The following is a 16246-nucleotide window of genomic DNA, read 5'->3' on the forward strand; positions in this document are numbered from 1 at the left end:
AATAATGAAAAGAGTAAGCAAATAAGAACAGAAAAGAATGGTGCTTTATGACTTTTAAAGTGGTAACACCCACCCTCACACTTCATCCAAACTTTAAGTTTTTACTTGATAGGTAACATTTACCAAGCAGTTACTATCAAATAATGTGCTACATATTTTTATATACATTATTTCAATATTTATATAATCTCAATATATTCAATCTTCATAGTACTGTGAAACTCTCTGGTCTTTAAATTTAAGGGCTGGAAGTTAACGTGGCCTAGCTGTATTCTACATCTGAATCCAGAACTATCACTATCAGGATTCACAGCTAGGGATACCATATGTCCTGGTTTTACCTGTTTATTGTTTCAGGGTATCAACAGAATCTTCGTTCACTCCCAAAAGTGCCCAGAGTATATAAGGTTATCGAGGTACTTTCCAGGCCACATAACCCTACAGTATGTACTATGCCTTGTGCCAGAGCCTCAGCCTCAATACCTTCACTATCTTGCAAATGTATGCCACTGCCAATAAACTAGAAAAAAAGGCCATGAATGGTACACCTCACTCCCAACACACACACAAACTCCCACTATGAAAAAAAGCAAGTAAATGCCAGTGATCAATTATAGTGAGTTTTTATTATTATGTAAGACAGCATACTAAATGCCTGTATGGCCAAACACCTCAAAAATACAGGTAAGTATAAATAAAATCCTCTCTTTATGGATACAAATAACTGGAAAGAGAATTCTATCATTTCATACAAGATATGTAAACAGACCTCAAGATATATTACTCTTCCCTTTGGTCTCCAAACATTCAGTTTCCAGGTCTCTTTTTAGCAAACAATGCATTTCCCCAGCACCCTCCATATGTAAATTAGTGTAATTAATTAACTAGTACATAAGAACAAGTAGTTTTACCGCTTGCCTTGTAAGGAATAAAAAAATTGGTGTAAACACTGAAAATTACCACAAATAATTAAATCAGTTGTCTTGGTTGTTAAAAGTAGTATCAGCTAATCCCGCATCACTCATCACAAAAGTGGAGGCTGTGGATTTTGCAGGTCTTCTTCCTTGTAATAATCAAAATAGTGACCTTCATGCTCTAAACTAAAACACTGAAGTAGAAAAATAACATATGCAGATTTAGCAAAATACAAACCTTTTCTTAAAGCACTGCTAAAATGGAGAAATTTTTTTCATGTTTTTCATTCCTTTACATTAGTGACCATTGATCAGTGGTCACTAATCAATATACAGTATACATTAATTCTGATTCAAAAGACAGTACTTTTTAATATTCTTTTCAAATGATGTAAAATGGCATCTATACAACAAAAAAATACTGGAAGCTGAGGTACAGAAAGGAAGAGCTGTGATTTGTACAAATTGTGTCGTATCTTAAGTACTACAAAATTTAATAGCTGTTCAATCTATTTAAGGAAAAATAACCTAGTTACCTGACTAAAACTGATGACTAGCAAGCACTACACTTTTCAGTGAACAGAGCTGATTAAGTTTGCAGCTCTATAGCTAAAAATGGTTATTTCTGGATAGACAACAAGATATACTTAACCACATTTTACTAATATTAAAAAAAAAAAAATCCCTACAGGCCACACTTGAATTTTTGACCTTATGGAATACAATTTTTAAAACTTGGGTGCGTGTATCTTTAACTCTTTACTAGAAAGATCTGTAGGCATCTTGTTTCATTTGAAATCTGCCAACCAAATTACTCTCCACATCTTATGTAGCTTAGAAGATCCCAAATTCAGAAAGGAAAATGTGATGGTAGACATAAGAAATAAACATGTGTGATCTAGAATGGTAACAAGGCTAATGATAAAATTTAAATATCGGGCGCCTGGGTGGCTCAGATGGTTAAGCGTCTGCCTTCAGCTCAGGTCATGATCCCAGGGTCCTGGGATCGAGTCCTGCATCGGGCTCCCTGCTAGGTGGGGAGCCTGCTTCTCCCTCTGCCTCTGTCCCCCCCCCCCTGACTCTCATGAATAAATAAATAAAACATTTTTTAAAAATTTAAATATCAATGCTACTTAAATCAAAGATTACCAAAATACTCATTTTATAACAACTAAGGAAATTTATAGAAGTTAAACATCATATACAAAATTAAAAAGTGCTCCAAATAACATTAAGGTGATGTTAGGACAAGCATTTTCACTGCATAAAATTACACTGGTTTCAGTAACAAAGCATTTCAGTTATTCTTTAAAGCTTCATAATTAGAATTTGAAAGGCAAATATTTTGCCTACTGATTCTTTTTAAGTTTATTCCTTTTAAAATTATAACTAAAATTTAATGACACTGAAATCTTTAGTCCCAGTTAAACAAGTAAGCAGCTTTTTTTTTACAGCTGAATTTTCTAAATTCTACATGTTTTTTCAAAGTTCTATAATGTTAAAAGTTAAAGATTAAAATTATGATCTTAACTATAGTTTCTTTAAAAGTAATCTCTACACCCAATGTGGGGCTCAAACTCATGACTCTGAGATCAAGAGTCGTATGTTCTACCAAACTGAGCCAGCCAGGCACCCCAAAACAATAATTTTAATAAGAAAATTAGAGTTGTCCTTTCATATTTCAAACATTTAAATTATCTTCTGAAAGAAATCAACCTATATTTCTTTAAAAAATTATAAAACTAGGGACAGTTTCAAATGTCCCCAGGTTTATAGATTATATCCCTCCACTAACTGAGCTTAAGTTAATGAAATACAAGCTTCCAAATATAAAAAGAGCTATGTTCTTTAACTCAGTAATTATACTTCTAAGAGATTTCTTCAAAAAAAAGTACCAGGACACTAACAGTTTTGTGTATTTTATGTTAGTAAATAAAAAGTACAGTCAACATATATCAAAAAATACAACCAAAAAATAAGAGATGTATTATGGTGTTCACAATATAGGCACTAAATGTGATGCTTAGAAAATTATTTTAAAATGCTAATGTAAATGTGGGAAAAGGCAGATTACAGAACTGTACAAACAAGGAGCACTTTACTTTTCTGGTGGAGGGGAGGCACTTTTTAAGAAGTCCTAAATAAACTATGGTACATCCACACAATGCAATACTGTTCTGCACAAAAAGAAATGAGCTATCAAACCGTGAAAACACATGGAGGAATGACAAACGTATATCACCAAGTGAAAGAAGTCAATCTGAAAAAACCACACGCTGTACAATTCCAACTACATGACATTCTGGAAAAGGCAGTAAACATGAAAGTATTAAAAAGATTAGTGGTTGCTGGGGTTAGAAAGGAGGGATAAAGAAGCAGAAAACAGAGGATCTTAGGCAGTAAAACTTCTGTATGATACTACAATGTGGTAAATACGTGTCATTATTTATTTGTCCAAACCCAAAGACTGTACTACACCAAGAGTGAACCCTAATGTAAACTAGAGACTTGAGATGATGATGTTTCAGTGTAGGTTCATTTGGTGTAACAAATAACAAATGTTCCACTCTGGTATGGGATGTTGACAGTGGGGTAGCGGGGGGGGGGGGGGGGGGTGCACCTGTGCATCCAGAACAGGAAGTATACCAGAACCCTCTCTACCTTTCTCTCAATTTTGTAGTGAACCTAAAACTGCGCTAAAAAATACTCTTATAAAGCAAAAGAGGGGGTGCCTGGGTGGCTCAGTCGTTGGGCATCTGCCTTTGGCTCGGGTCATGGTTCCAGGGTCCTGGGATCGAGCCCCGCATCGGGCTCCCTGCTCCGCGGGAGGCCTGCTTCTCCCTCTCTCACTCCCCTTGCTTGTGTTCCCTCTCTCGCTGTGTCTCTGTCAAATAAATAACTAAAATCTCTAAAAAAAAAAAATAATAATAAAAGCAAAAGAGACGTCTAGGTGGCGCAGTCGCTTAAGCCTCCAACTCTTGGTTTCAGCTCAGGTCAGGACCTCAGGGTCCTGAGATGGAGCCCCACATTGGGCTCTGGGCTCAGTGTGGAGTCTGCTTGAGATTCTCTCTCCCTCTGCCCTTCCCGTTCATATGCCCGCTCTCTCTCTCTCTCCCTCCCGCCCTCATAAATAAATGGAAAAGAGGTATGTATGTATGTATGTATGTATGTATGTATGTATGTATAAATAAATAAATAAATGGAAAAGAAAAGAGGTACAAAGAAGAGATGAGGTAAGAAAAGAATCCACAAACAAGTAAACCAAAATATTACCAAGGAAAACCTAGTTGTTGGAATTATAGATGACTTTTACTTTCTTCACACAGATCTAAATGTTCCAAATTTATTACAACAAAATTATACTGAAACCGAATATATACTTGAGTCTACTGGACTGAGCAGTCTGTTTCAGTGATCTGTCAGTCCCGTTTACACCAATACCACGTTTTAAAAAATTAACTGTTCAATATTTTTTTTTCTTATTGTAGGGCAAATTCTCCATTCCCCTTTTCTTCTTCAAAAATTTACTGCCAATTCTCATTTATCTATTCTTTCAAATAAACTTTACAATCATTTTATAAAGCAGGGGCTTGCAAACTTTTTCTATAAGGGGTCAGAGAGTAAATATTTTAGGCTGGTGATCTTTCTGTCACTTATAATCTGCTTTATTTTACAACCCTTTGAAATACAAAACACATTCTTAGCTAGCAGGCCACACAAGAACAGCCCTAAGGCCAGTTTGTGGACCTCAGCCCACTACAAAGATTTTGGCATTTTGATTCAGTACATACTGAATTAATTCAGGAAAAATTAACATCTTCCCAATATCAAGTATTTCCCAAAAGCAAATTATGACTTTGTTTACTAAAGCCCTTCATTGTATTCCTCAGTAGAATTGTATAGCTTTCATTTATAAATCCTGCAAATTACTTACTAGGTTTATAATTTCTGGGCACTTGAAGGCACTGGTACCTGGGTACAGGAAAGCAGCAAGTTACTTGCTAGGTTTATTATTCCTGGCACTTTTTACCTAGTTACAGAAAAACTGTAATACTGTGTTTTATGATCAGAATGCAACAATAAGTTACTTTTTAAGTATCATGCTAAGTGTTACTTCTTTACTTTTTTTGCTATTCAGTAATTCAGTAACTTTAAGCTCAAAGGAGAGCTGGGTTAAGCACTCAGAAGTGTCCAGCACATGATAGTACAGTACTCAAATGTTTGAATAAATGAATGATTTTCATTTTGTTCCTTCTCAAAATCCCACTAAAACGATAATAGAGATTTTTTTCTAGGTCCACAACTATGGGAAGAGCAAGGAAAAAAAGAAAAGAGCTGGAACATAGACGGACAAGTGGTCACTAATCAATATACACAGCTAGATCCTGAAAGTCTCAAAAGCTGGCAGCACCTTTAGAACTGAGAGTGAAAGGAGGAGGTAAATTAAAGAGAATATGGCGACAGCTATTGAAAAATAACTAGATCCCTCAATTTCCTCCCTCTACCTTCACAGGATTGCTGCCATGAGTTCAAAAATAAAAAAGAAAATAAGCAACTTGGAGGGAAGAGGCAGGGAAAAGAAAATGCCTTCAAAAATATGTAGAGATATATATATATATATCCTCAAAAGGTTAAAATGTGGGGCGCCTGGGTGGCTCAGTCGTTAAGCATCCGGCTTTGGCTCAGGTCATGATCCCAGGGTCTTGGGATCGAGCCAAGCGCCGCATCGGGCTCCCTGCTCTGCGGGAGGCCTGCTTCTCCCTCTCCCACTCCCCCTGCTTGTGTTCCCTCTCTTGCTATGTCTGTCTCTGTTAAATAAATAAATAAAATCTTAAAAAAGTTAAAATGTTGCATCACAATTATAGGAAATTATAAAGTGAACATAGAGAAGAGAAGAGATCTGGAAATTAAAATTATGACAGAAAGCCCTGAAAATAAAATTTCCCAGAAAATGAAAGCAAGATTTAAACTTAAAAAAAAAAAAAAAAAATCAGAGAACCATGCTAGGAGATCCAGTATCTGAATAACTGTTTCAAAGAGGGGAAAATCACAAATAAATCTAAAGTGATGAATAGGAGTTGCCCCGTTAAAAAAATGCAATGAGTACCTAGCCCAGTGGAGCATGTCATTGTGAAATGGGGACAAAAAAAATTTCTCCGTTGAAGTAGAACTGGTCACACAAAGAAGAGAAAAAAGAAAAGTAGCCATTAGAATATCTGACTGAACAGCCACAACAGAAGATGACCTGAAATAATGACTTTTAAAATTCTGAAGAAAAGAATTCTACACCCAGCCAAACTACAGATATGACATTGTTTAATAGGCAAGGTCTCAAAAATCTTTAACTCTCATATATCTTTTCTCAAAATATTACTGGAGATGTGATCTACTGAAATGAAACAAGAAACCAAGTAAGACAACAAGGGATACCAAGGAAGTCAAATGAGAGGGAATCAAGAGCATAGTCAAAGACAGGTGTGCACCAGATATAGAGAGCAACATCCAGATTGGACCAATGTGATTCAGGCTACATTCTTCATCTGATGGCTATAATGATCAAGATGCCTATTATTCTACCCTTAAAACAAAACAAAACAAAAAAAAAACAAAACACTGATTGCCATGGTTTGTCTGGCCCAGACTTTTATCTTTACTTAACTCAGCTTAACCCTGTGTTAACAAAGCTCCTTTTCTCTCCTTTGTGCCCTTCCCCCTGAAACAACTACAAATTCCACACCAACTGAGTTCAGCTTTAACCTACACTTAAAACAACACACAAAGACACAAAGCATCTTACTACCACAAACCACTCTCCTAACTGAAAGTTCTTTGCCTGGCCCACACCATAACCTGCCAGATAACAACTGTGGAGTCCTGTTTCCCAGAACATGTTCAAGATCTTGCCCAGTGGTTTCCCCAAGTGGGGCTTTAGTAGAGATTCGAGGAAGGTGAAGCCATCATAAAGACACGATGATGTCTTAAAGTGATGAGTACAAAGGTCATCAATTTATTACTCTAAAACTTATGCACATGTGTATCTTTTATGTTTTTTATATAAATTTTTCACAATTAGAAAAAGAGGTGTAGTTCTAAAAAAAATTATAGCCTGATAGCCAACTATAGTCCCGAAGTGTTTTACCTAATCAGTAGTTTCTAAATTTTCAATTTACTGGCAAAACATTTACCTTTCAGCTATACTACCTCATGTATGGAGTATTAGAAGGCTATTCACCATAAACTGAATTAGCAAATGGTTGGAAATTACCCATATGTATAGAAATACAACATAGAAATAACTATGTTTAAGACCAAACCATGCAATACATACCATCAGGAAAAAAAAGGGAAAGGTTTATGTGCTAATATGCAATGCTCTAAAACACCTATTACTGAGTGAAAAACATAACGTGCCAGATTAATGTATACAGTTGACTAACATTTTTTAAAAAAAGAATATACATCCTTGTTGCCTATATATACATAAATCTCTATGAAAAGACTGAAGTGACAATGCTAGTTGTCTCTAGAAGTGATCTACCTGAATGGGATCAGCTTGAGATACAGACTTCACTATACAGTCTTTCGCACAAAATCTGATTTTCAAACAACATAAAGTACTGCCTACTCACAAATTTTTTTTAAACAGCACAAAAAAGGCTATAGGACAATTCTGATTATCCATACAAGAGCAAATAATTGCCTCTGAAATGCATATGCTTACACCAGATAGGTCTAGACAGCTACACTGTCCAATTTGGTAGCCACTAGCAACATATGAAATTAAATTTCAGTTAATTAAAATGACATTTAAATTAAAGTTAAATGAAGTTTAAAATTCACTTCCTTGGTTCAATCAGTCACAATTCAAGTGCTCAAAAGCCATGTGGGGCTAGTGGCTACTGTACTGAACCGCACAAATATAGAACATTTCCACCATCACAGAAAGTTCTCTTGTACAGCCCTTAGCTAAAAGAATCCTCAAACTGGTTAACAGTATGGATGCATTGGAAAAGGGAACTAGATGGCTGGAAAAGATAGACAGGAAATAGGTTTTTCACAATAAAAAGACAGGACTGGGGCGCCTATGTGACTTAAGTCAGTTGAGCATCCAACTCTTGGTTTCTTGGTTTCAGCTCAGGTTGTGATCTCATGGTCATGGCACTCAGCAGGTAGTCTGCTTGAGATTCTCTCTCCCTCTCCCTCTGCCCCTCTTGCTCATGGGCTTGCTAGCGTGCACTCTCTCTCCCCACAAAATAAATAGATAAATCTTAAAAAAAAAAAAAAAGACAAGACTGAGCCTGTGCCAGGCAGCATCCTTAAGGGTAGCATCCTTAATGCTGCATGTTAACTCAGTTAATCCTTACTGTACTTCAATATAATTAGTTTCTTTTGTAATCCTAAGTATTTTACTTAATGCATTTAAAAACATTATTCTGACAATGGGGCCACAGACTTCACCGCTAAAGGGATCTATCTGAATTTTGGACCATGAGCATGTATTACTAATTCAAGAAAAAAGTTACTGAGAAAAAAAAATAAAAGCTAAATGGTAATTATCTATAAACCAAAATCCAAGAGATTTTACAATCCTGAACGTTATTAAAAAAACAATGTACAAGTTCAAATGAATGAATAAGAAAAAAAAAGAGAAAAACCTGTATTGCTCCATGCCACAGCCCATAAGTCATTTGGTACATCTTTTCAAAGATAGGAATTTTTTTTAAATGTTTATTTGAGAGAGAGGAGAGAGGGAGAGAGACGGCGTGTGCATGCTTGGGGGAAGGGGCAGAGGGAGCGAGAGAAGCAGACCGCCTACTGAGCATGGAGCCTGACCCTGGGCTCAAGCCCAGGGCCCTGAGATCACGACCTGAGCCTAAATCAAGAGTCTGCCCCTTAACCAACTGAGCCACCCAGGTGCCCCTTCAAAGATAGGGCTTTATATTTATTTGTGCATAATGATGATCTATCCAGCAATTTTATGCTTAAGGGAGGAGTTTTACTGAAGATAAGGAGTTAAGACTTTTTAGTCTTGAATTTGTTTCTTTTTTTGAACAGAATAGTGACACAGCTTGGGGCCAGGGCCTGGGTTTGAGTTCTAAGCTTGGCAGGAAAAAAAATTACTTGAAATATGAATTTCCCGTCTATTATTTATCTCAAAATATTAAGAGAATTAGGGGGAAAAACTACAAGAAAAATGTTTCATCTTTCCATTAAAATATTACATTTTCTTTCCTTAGTTAATACTTGGAAGTTATCAGACTTTGTAACTGCATAAGCCGTTGCCCTAAGAGGACTATGTAAAACCCCGTAAAAATTCTTCATAAGAACACTAATATGGGACGCCTGGGTGGCTCAGTCAGTTACGTGTCCGACTCTTGATTGCAGCTCAGGTCAAGATCTCAGGGTCCTGGGATCAACCCTACATCAGGCCCCATGCTTAGCACAGAGTCTGCTTGAGATTCTCTCCCTCGCCCTCTGCCCCTGGCCCCACTTGCGCTATCTCCCTCTAAATAAATAAAATCTTAAAAAAAAAATCCACAGACATTAGTTCACATAAATATAAAAATCTTATTAAGTGTCACTATAATAAGCAGAGCACAGAAAGATTATAATTTCTGTACAGCATTTTATAGTAACAAGTTTAAAACATTTATCTAAAAACATGCAAATATACGTTTTAGCTCTAACAATTACTGCAAAGCCTTGAGTTTCAGAGAAATGGCCTTACTACTATCTTCCTCAAACAACTGAGCTTTTAAGACTAGCAACATTAGGGGCACTTGGGTGCCTCAGCTGGTTAAGCGACTGACTCCTGATTTAGGCTGAGGTCATGATCTCATGAGATCAAGCCAGGTCTGGCTCCGCGCTCAGTGAGGAGTCTGCTTGAGATTCTCTCTCCCTCTCCCCCCACCCATCCCCCACATGCACTCAATGCACCCGGAAAAAAAAGAAAAGACTACCAATATTATACTGAAACTTTTTCAAAACAACTGCTTAACTCTTAGACCTTTCACCAAAATTACTAACAGTACAAAGGTAGTTATGAATAAATTCCATAATCACAAATTTTTAAAAACTTACTGCACTGTTTTTACTAGGAAAATATTTTAATTGGCAAATCATTTGATTTGACAAGGTCCAAAAATCAAATGAGAAGGGGGAGAAGGGAAGTGACCATTTGCTTTCTTCAGAAATCTATCCAAAATGTTCTGGACCAGTTTCTAAAATATAACCTTATATGTAACAACGTGTTTAGTTCTTGAATTTAGACACCACAGTGCTATTTTCTTACCGTACTTTGGCTTTATCACTGTAGTAGAAAAGAGCCTAAAATGTCCACACATTTTCTTTTAGAGCTGCAGTAAAATACCTAGTAAGTTTATCAAATTAATCTCCCCAAATCCCATAAGGAAAACACATTACATGGCTATTGGAAAGACAGCGTCATGGTTAAGAACACATCCTCTGGAATTTGGCTGCTTTAGTTTGAACTCCACCCCACCATTTACTAGCTGTGTGACCTTGAGCAAGTTAGTCACACGGTTACTTAATCTCTTTGTGCCTCGGTTTCCTCATCTGAAAGATAATAATACCTACCTCATAGGGCTGCTGTAGGATTAAATGAATTAATATATGTAAAGTACTTAATGTGGTGCCTGACATACGTAAGTGCTATATGTTAATTAGTAAGAAATAAAGATCTGCCTACATTAAAAATCACTGTTACAAATAGGCTGTGATTAAAGGTCACTTGTTTTAGATTTAATTTATTTATTTGGCAGAGAAATAGAGCCAGAGAGCATGGCGGGGGAGGGAGGGGAGGGATGGGAGAGGGAGGAGTGGGCAGGGGGCCCCCTGGGCAGGGCTCAATCCCAGGACCCTGGGACCATGACCTGAGCCGAAGGCAGATGCTTAACCACCTGAGCCACCCAGGCGCCTCTTAAAGGTCATTTTTAGGGCAATTGCTTAGAACTCTAAATCCATTATCCCTGAAAAGTCAATGCTGGTTAGATTTGTCCTAATGCCACAGAACTTACTGAACAATGTGACAATACTACAGCTTCCCATTGTTTCTATGGAATAATGTATCAAAAGTTCCAACTGGAGGGGGAAAAAAACTTATTTTCTGACCACGAACCTGAAAGTCAAAAGTGATCCTTTCTTTTTTCTCCAGACACAAACAGGAACTTCTGAAGGAACACTAGTGATTTTTATGATAGGGATAGGAGTGGGAAGAGTATCAGAGGATTGCAGAGCATAAGCTTTGCATTTCTTGCCAATGACTAAGGATTGATAATCAAAAAGCAGCTATGTGAATTTCTTATCAAAGAGAGGAAAAGATGAGTATACATGAGTATGCATGAATACACCTGCATGCAACACACTCATGGACTATTAACTTGGTATACCTAGTTTTTCATAATGGACAAACTGTCATCTCTGAATACTGAATTTGAAAATCAAAATCATTGTAAGATATCTTATTCCCATTTTCTCAGCTAGACTTAGAAATTTCAGTCAGGGTGACACAGATATTAAAATTAGACTATACCCCATGCTCTTTTCCACTTCTCTAAGAAGTCTCTATAACATAGATGGAAAAACTCATAGGTACCAGAAGAGCAAGAATATTTCCAGTAGTAGCAGAGAAGGAAAAGTAATTACCATTGCTAAAATAACCATCTCACAAGTTCCTTGTTACATCCAGGTACTCCACTACATTTTTAACCTTATATAAATTGAACAACATATTTTAAATATTGCCTAGAATTTGCTGTCCAAACTGAATTAAGCTTACCTAATTCATTTAATACTATATTCTCTGCAACTTCAGTGTATAAACTAGGACTGCTTTCTAAATTGGATTTGAGTCAAATGATGATGCATAGTATTAATTCAAAGTATAAAATGAAATGAAACTTGAAAATATAAACACCAGAACCAAATTTATTTGGTTTATGAATGAACTTTGATACATGTACTGGGTTCTTTCATTAAGGCAAAAACATATTAATTTGCAAGGTCTGCTTGTCAATCAACAGTCTTTGATTAACCAAAAACAGCCTTTAAATTATATACAACATATCTGTCAATATATAAGCCTTATTCACTTTTAATAAGCTCTTTGCAGTACAAAACATGTTTCTAAAGGGTAAAAATGGAAACATTTGATCAGCAGACTGTCCAAGTTGATTCCAGTTAGCAATTAATGTAGCTTTAAAAATCCAAGAAATACAATGTAAAAACAAATAAAACTGTATACCTTCAGTTTAAACAACAACAAAAAAAACAAAAAAAAACCCTTACCTTAAAAAGAACTACAAGTCAAAAAACAGCCCAATAATGAAGAACGCAGAATGAAGATAAAGTTACAAAGAAACGTTTTGCCACTGGAAGCAAGATGGCCTGGGGAAACTGCCTTGCCATCTTCACTACTAATATTAAGTCTAATTTTAATCTAGCCACAAAGTCTAATTTTGACCTAGCCACAGCTCAAATGCCAAGAGAATAACAGAAAAGCATTGTTTATCCCAATGTTCAAAATTTGCCATATTACCTATAAAGAGGTAAAATGCTTCCTTTAATTTGCCCTATCAAGCTTCTCAACAAATTTGGTATTTGTAAGCCACATCTTAAAGTAACTGATCTCTTACACACACTTGAAAAAATCAAATATCGAACTGAAAATGACTGATATTTTATGTAATTTCCATAGATAAAAATTCCCCAAATACCTATGAAAGGTGGGACAAGCAGGAAAAGCCATGATTCTGTAAGTGCTTATGATTATACCCTACAGAAAAGCAATAAGGAAACTCACAAGCTAGCTGAAATAGCAATGAACAAATATAAATAAGGCTTCTGTAGGCTTCAGCAGGAATACCTCAACTACAATCAATACTAATCAGCTGCTGTTTAAATCGTCAAAGAATTCTAAAAGACTAACCTGTGAAAAGGGTGCATTAAAAGTACAAAAAATTTGCCATTCTCGCTAAAAATGAACACGTCAATGTATTTTACATACATCCTCAAACTACTACTGGCCTTCCACTTTCACACACTCTAGGTTTTTAGGTTCCCTACTACCCAAATTTAAATGCAGTATCCCAAGTTTCCCTGGGTCAGCACTAGAATGAATACTATACTGTATCACCCACCACATCACTGGGAATTAAGCTCCTTAAGAGTTTACATTGAACAAGGTACAGAATCACATTTTGTATAACTTTGTAACCTAAAGAACATTTGATTTAACCTCCTAAACATAACAGAGGCTATAAATATTTACTGACTCAAAATAGTCCTTCAACACTTTGTAGTTCTGTTCTGTGCGGTTGAAAGAAAACTGCATAGCTTTACAAAATCCAAAGGACCTAAATGTTATTGAAACTTCACAGAATACATCATTATTTCGCAGCTTAGAGGTTTTAGCCTTACCCCTATGACCCGCTGTAATGCTTTTTAATGATACTGGCACAGTAGGGAGGAGAGCAGATCCAGTAAAAAGTTGACATGGGAACTTGTTAAAAGGGAGTATTTTCATATTCATCCTTTACCTTTTTACTTATGTAACATTAATGTTCTAAAGTCAGTTAACTGTATCAGCAAATTAAGAGACAGTTTTGCAGAACATAAATGAAAACTGGTACCAATAAAAAACAAGTAACCAAAGTGAAGAGCTGCCTTAAATTCCGGCAACAAGATAAGGATAGTTCACACCAATGTAATGAAAAATAAGTCTTTTTGTAGTCTACAAACCGTCCATGACTAATTTTTGAGCTAGCTATAAAAGTTTCTAAAAAGTTAAAACAAATTGGTTAACACATTATCAAAATCACAAACTATCATTAAAGATACACAAAAATATCTGGCAACCAAGGTCTAGAATTGGTTCCAAGGTCTTCAGTTGTTAAAATACTCCATTATGCCTCTAGAACAATTTCACTTAGATGTGACATTCCTAAAACAGCAACACAGGCCTGTAAGTTTCAGTGAGCCAGTGCCGGCAAAACCAAACTATGACAAAGATCTCCTCTCCTTTGGGCGGTAACTACCAAATTACTGTTCTGGGATCGGCTTGCTTCCACTAAGTTTAACATGGTGCCTAAACTGAAAGGAAAGAGGCAAAACAGGTAAAGGAAAAATAAACAGAAAACTAATTTTAAAAAGTTAAGTTCCTATTTCCAGTAAACTGTGTCTTAGAAATCTTTCAGACGATAAACGCGCCGAAGAACAGATGGATCAAGACCCATCCGCATTCTCTTGAGACGTGCGCACTGCGCGGAAAAGGATGAATGAATGGAAGACAGGCGCGTGTGAAATGCAGCAGGTCCGGCCGGCAACCAGACCAGCAGCAGCGATCGGTAGGCCTTGCTCCTCCCCCTTCCCTCCTCCATGACAGCCCAATATCAAGCATGGAGGGGAGAGGACAATGTGATCCCCCTTTCTCACCACCACCACCCTTCATCCTACTCTGAGAGCTCCACCGCGCAACACGAGGTTCTCCTCCCCACCCCAAACCTTTCTCGCTCCCCTGCCGCCAACCCCAGCAACTCTCGGGCGCGCTGGAGTAACATGCGCTTGCCCCTCTCGGCTCCCCTCGGCGAGGTCGAAGCTTCTCCTCGCGTGCCGCGGCACCACTCTCGCCCAACCCACCCTCCGGCAACGCGCGCCCACCGGCTCCCTGGCCCACCGGTCTAAAGAAGACCCGCGCGCGCCTCGCACACGAACCCCCAGGCTGGAGCTCGGGAGGGAAGTAGGGACGGAAAAGCTACCCCGGGGCTCCCTCCTCCAACTCATTCCAGGCCGGCTCGCCGCCCACCCTCCCTGCGGATCCCGGCGCCGGCTCGGAGCCAGTCCTGCGCCCTTCTATCCCGAAGACACAAACCCCACACACCAAGCCCAGGGCCCCGATCACCCTCCACCCTAGCAGACCACCTCGCGGATCTGCAGGAGGCGCCGTGCCGCCCCTCCCCCACCCCCTTCCCCCAGCTCTCGGGCCCCCACCAGAACGTGTGCGCTACACGCCGCCGCGGCCAGCCTCCGGGGCGCCCCCAGTTGCCCGTGGAGAGGTCAGGCCCAAGAAAAGGGGGAGGGGGCAGCAAGGGGTAGCGTGCGCGCCGGGAACGCCGTCCCGCGGAGTCCCCCAGTCCGAAGGGAGACGGAGCGCGGGGACCGGTGGGGGTGGGGGCCAAAGGCAATACTCACCGGTTCCACAGTCGCCATCTTAGATCGATCTGATCGCACAACCGCTCCTGAAGGGGGGGTGAGAGGAAAAAAAAGAGATTCAAACCGGATTGGCCGGCTACTGTCCACGTGACGGACGTGTCCGTTTGGCCCCGGCGGCGCCTGCGCAAGACTGCGGCTGCGTGGGTAACAAGAGGCTTCTGGGAAGTGGAGTCTCTCTCGCTCACTGTCTCTCTCCCTCTCTCTTTTTTTAAGGGCAAAGAAGTTAAAAAAAAAAAAAAGGACTGGTCGCGTGGTTGGTGGGTAAGGTGCGCAGTTCTCGGCGGCGGACCCTAGCGTGCCGGACGGTGGTTTTCAGTTCCGTGCTCTTCCGCCTGGTTAGCTGCTGTCGCGTTTACCGCCAGGCATGCCTGCTGCGCCCTTTGTTGCCCTGTCCTCCCATCTTCCCCGGAAAGTTGGGAACTGCAGGCTCAGCACGCACAATGAGGCTTCATTTGCTTAGTTGAGGTCCTAGGACAAGTTGTTTATTTAAATTTTGTTTGACTTCCCACCATTTTCTCTTGCTTTCAGAAAGAGGCGGCGATGGAGAGTCCTTGTTTAAAGCAATCAACCCTCCCCAGTCTCCCGGCTCTGCTAACGCTGGTGGTCACTCATAGCCATCACTGCGAAAGGGGTGGCGGAACCGCCCGCAGTACCCACTTGCCATAGGTTGGGGGAGGGGGAATGCACCCGACAGCTTTTCCTGTCCCAAATCCTGAGATTAAGACCTCAGGGCTAAATCTTGAGTAGAAGTAAAAATTATTTGAAAGTTCTGCCCTCTCGGTTCCCCTACTCAGCCTAACGAGAACAGAAATAGCCTAAGTCCAGGTGCCAGCCAGGGAAGCCACTCCGGGCCCCGCTGACTAAGCCCTGGACTGATCGTCAGAAGTTAGGTCGGTCAACTATGACTCTTGACGTTGACTCATTCTCCTTAGGCGAGTGACTTAATCATTCAGTGCCTCAGCTTTTTCATTTATGAACCACAGATGATAATACACTTACCTCACAAGGGTGTGCTGTGGTAATGATTGTAACCAGCTTTGAAAATGCATCGGACTCTATAAGTGCTTAATAATAAGGCAAGCTTTTGCCTCCCTAAGGATAAG

The 16246-nt window shown here is 39.1% G+C and overlaps 1 protein-coding gene across 2 annotated transcripts in view; it reads right to left on the reverse strand.

Annotated features, from left to right (window-relative positions):
• The window catches only part of EIF4E (eukaryotic translation initiation factor 4E), a 45707-nt gene extending 29702 nt beyond the window's left edge, over nt 1–16005 (reverse strand). Inside the window, exon 1 of one of the 2 annotated variants that reach the window (XM_027599168.2) lies at nt 15123–16005. In XM_027599168.2, the coding sequence (XP_027454969.1) occupies nt 15123–15140 (18 nt within the window). In that variant the 5' untranslated portion in view covers nt 15141–16005. The remainder of the gene's footprint in view (nt 1–15122) is intronic. The other variant, XM_027599167.2, reaches the window with a different exon arrangement.
• Nucleotides 16006–16246: the final 241 nt, after the last annotated feature.

The sequence above is a fragment of the Zalophus californianus genome, chromosome 2 (genome assembly GCF_009762305.2).
Source record: "Zalophus californianus isolate mZalCal1 chromosome 2, mZalCal1.pri.v2, whole genome shotgun sequence".
Taxonomy (NCBI): domain Eukaryota; kingdom Metazoa; phylum Chordata; class Mammalia; order Carnivora; family Otariidae; genus Zalophus; species Zalophus californianus.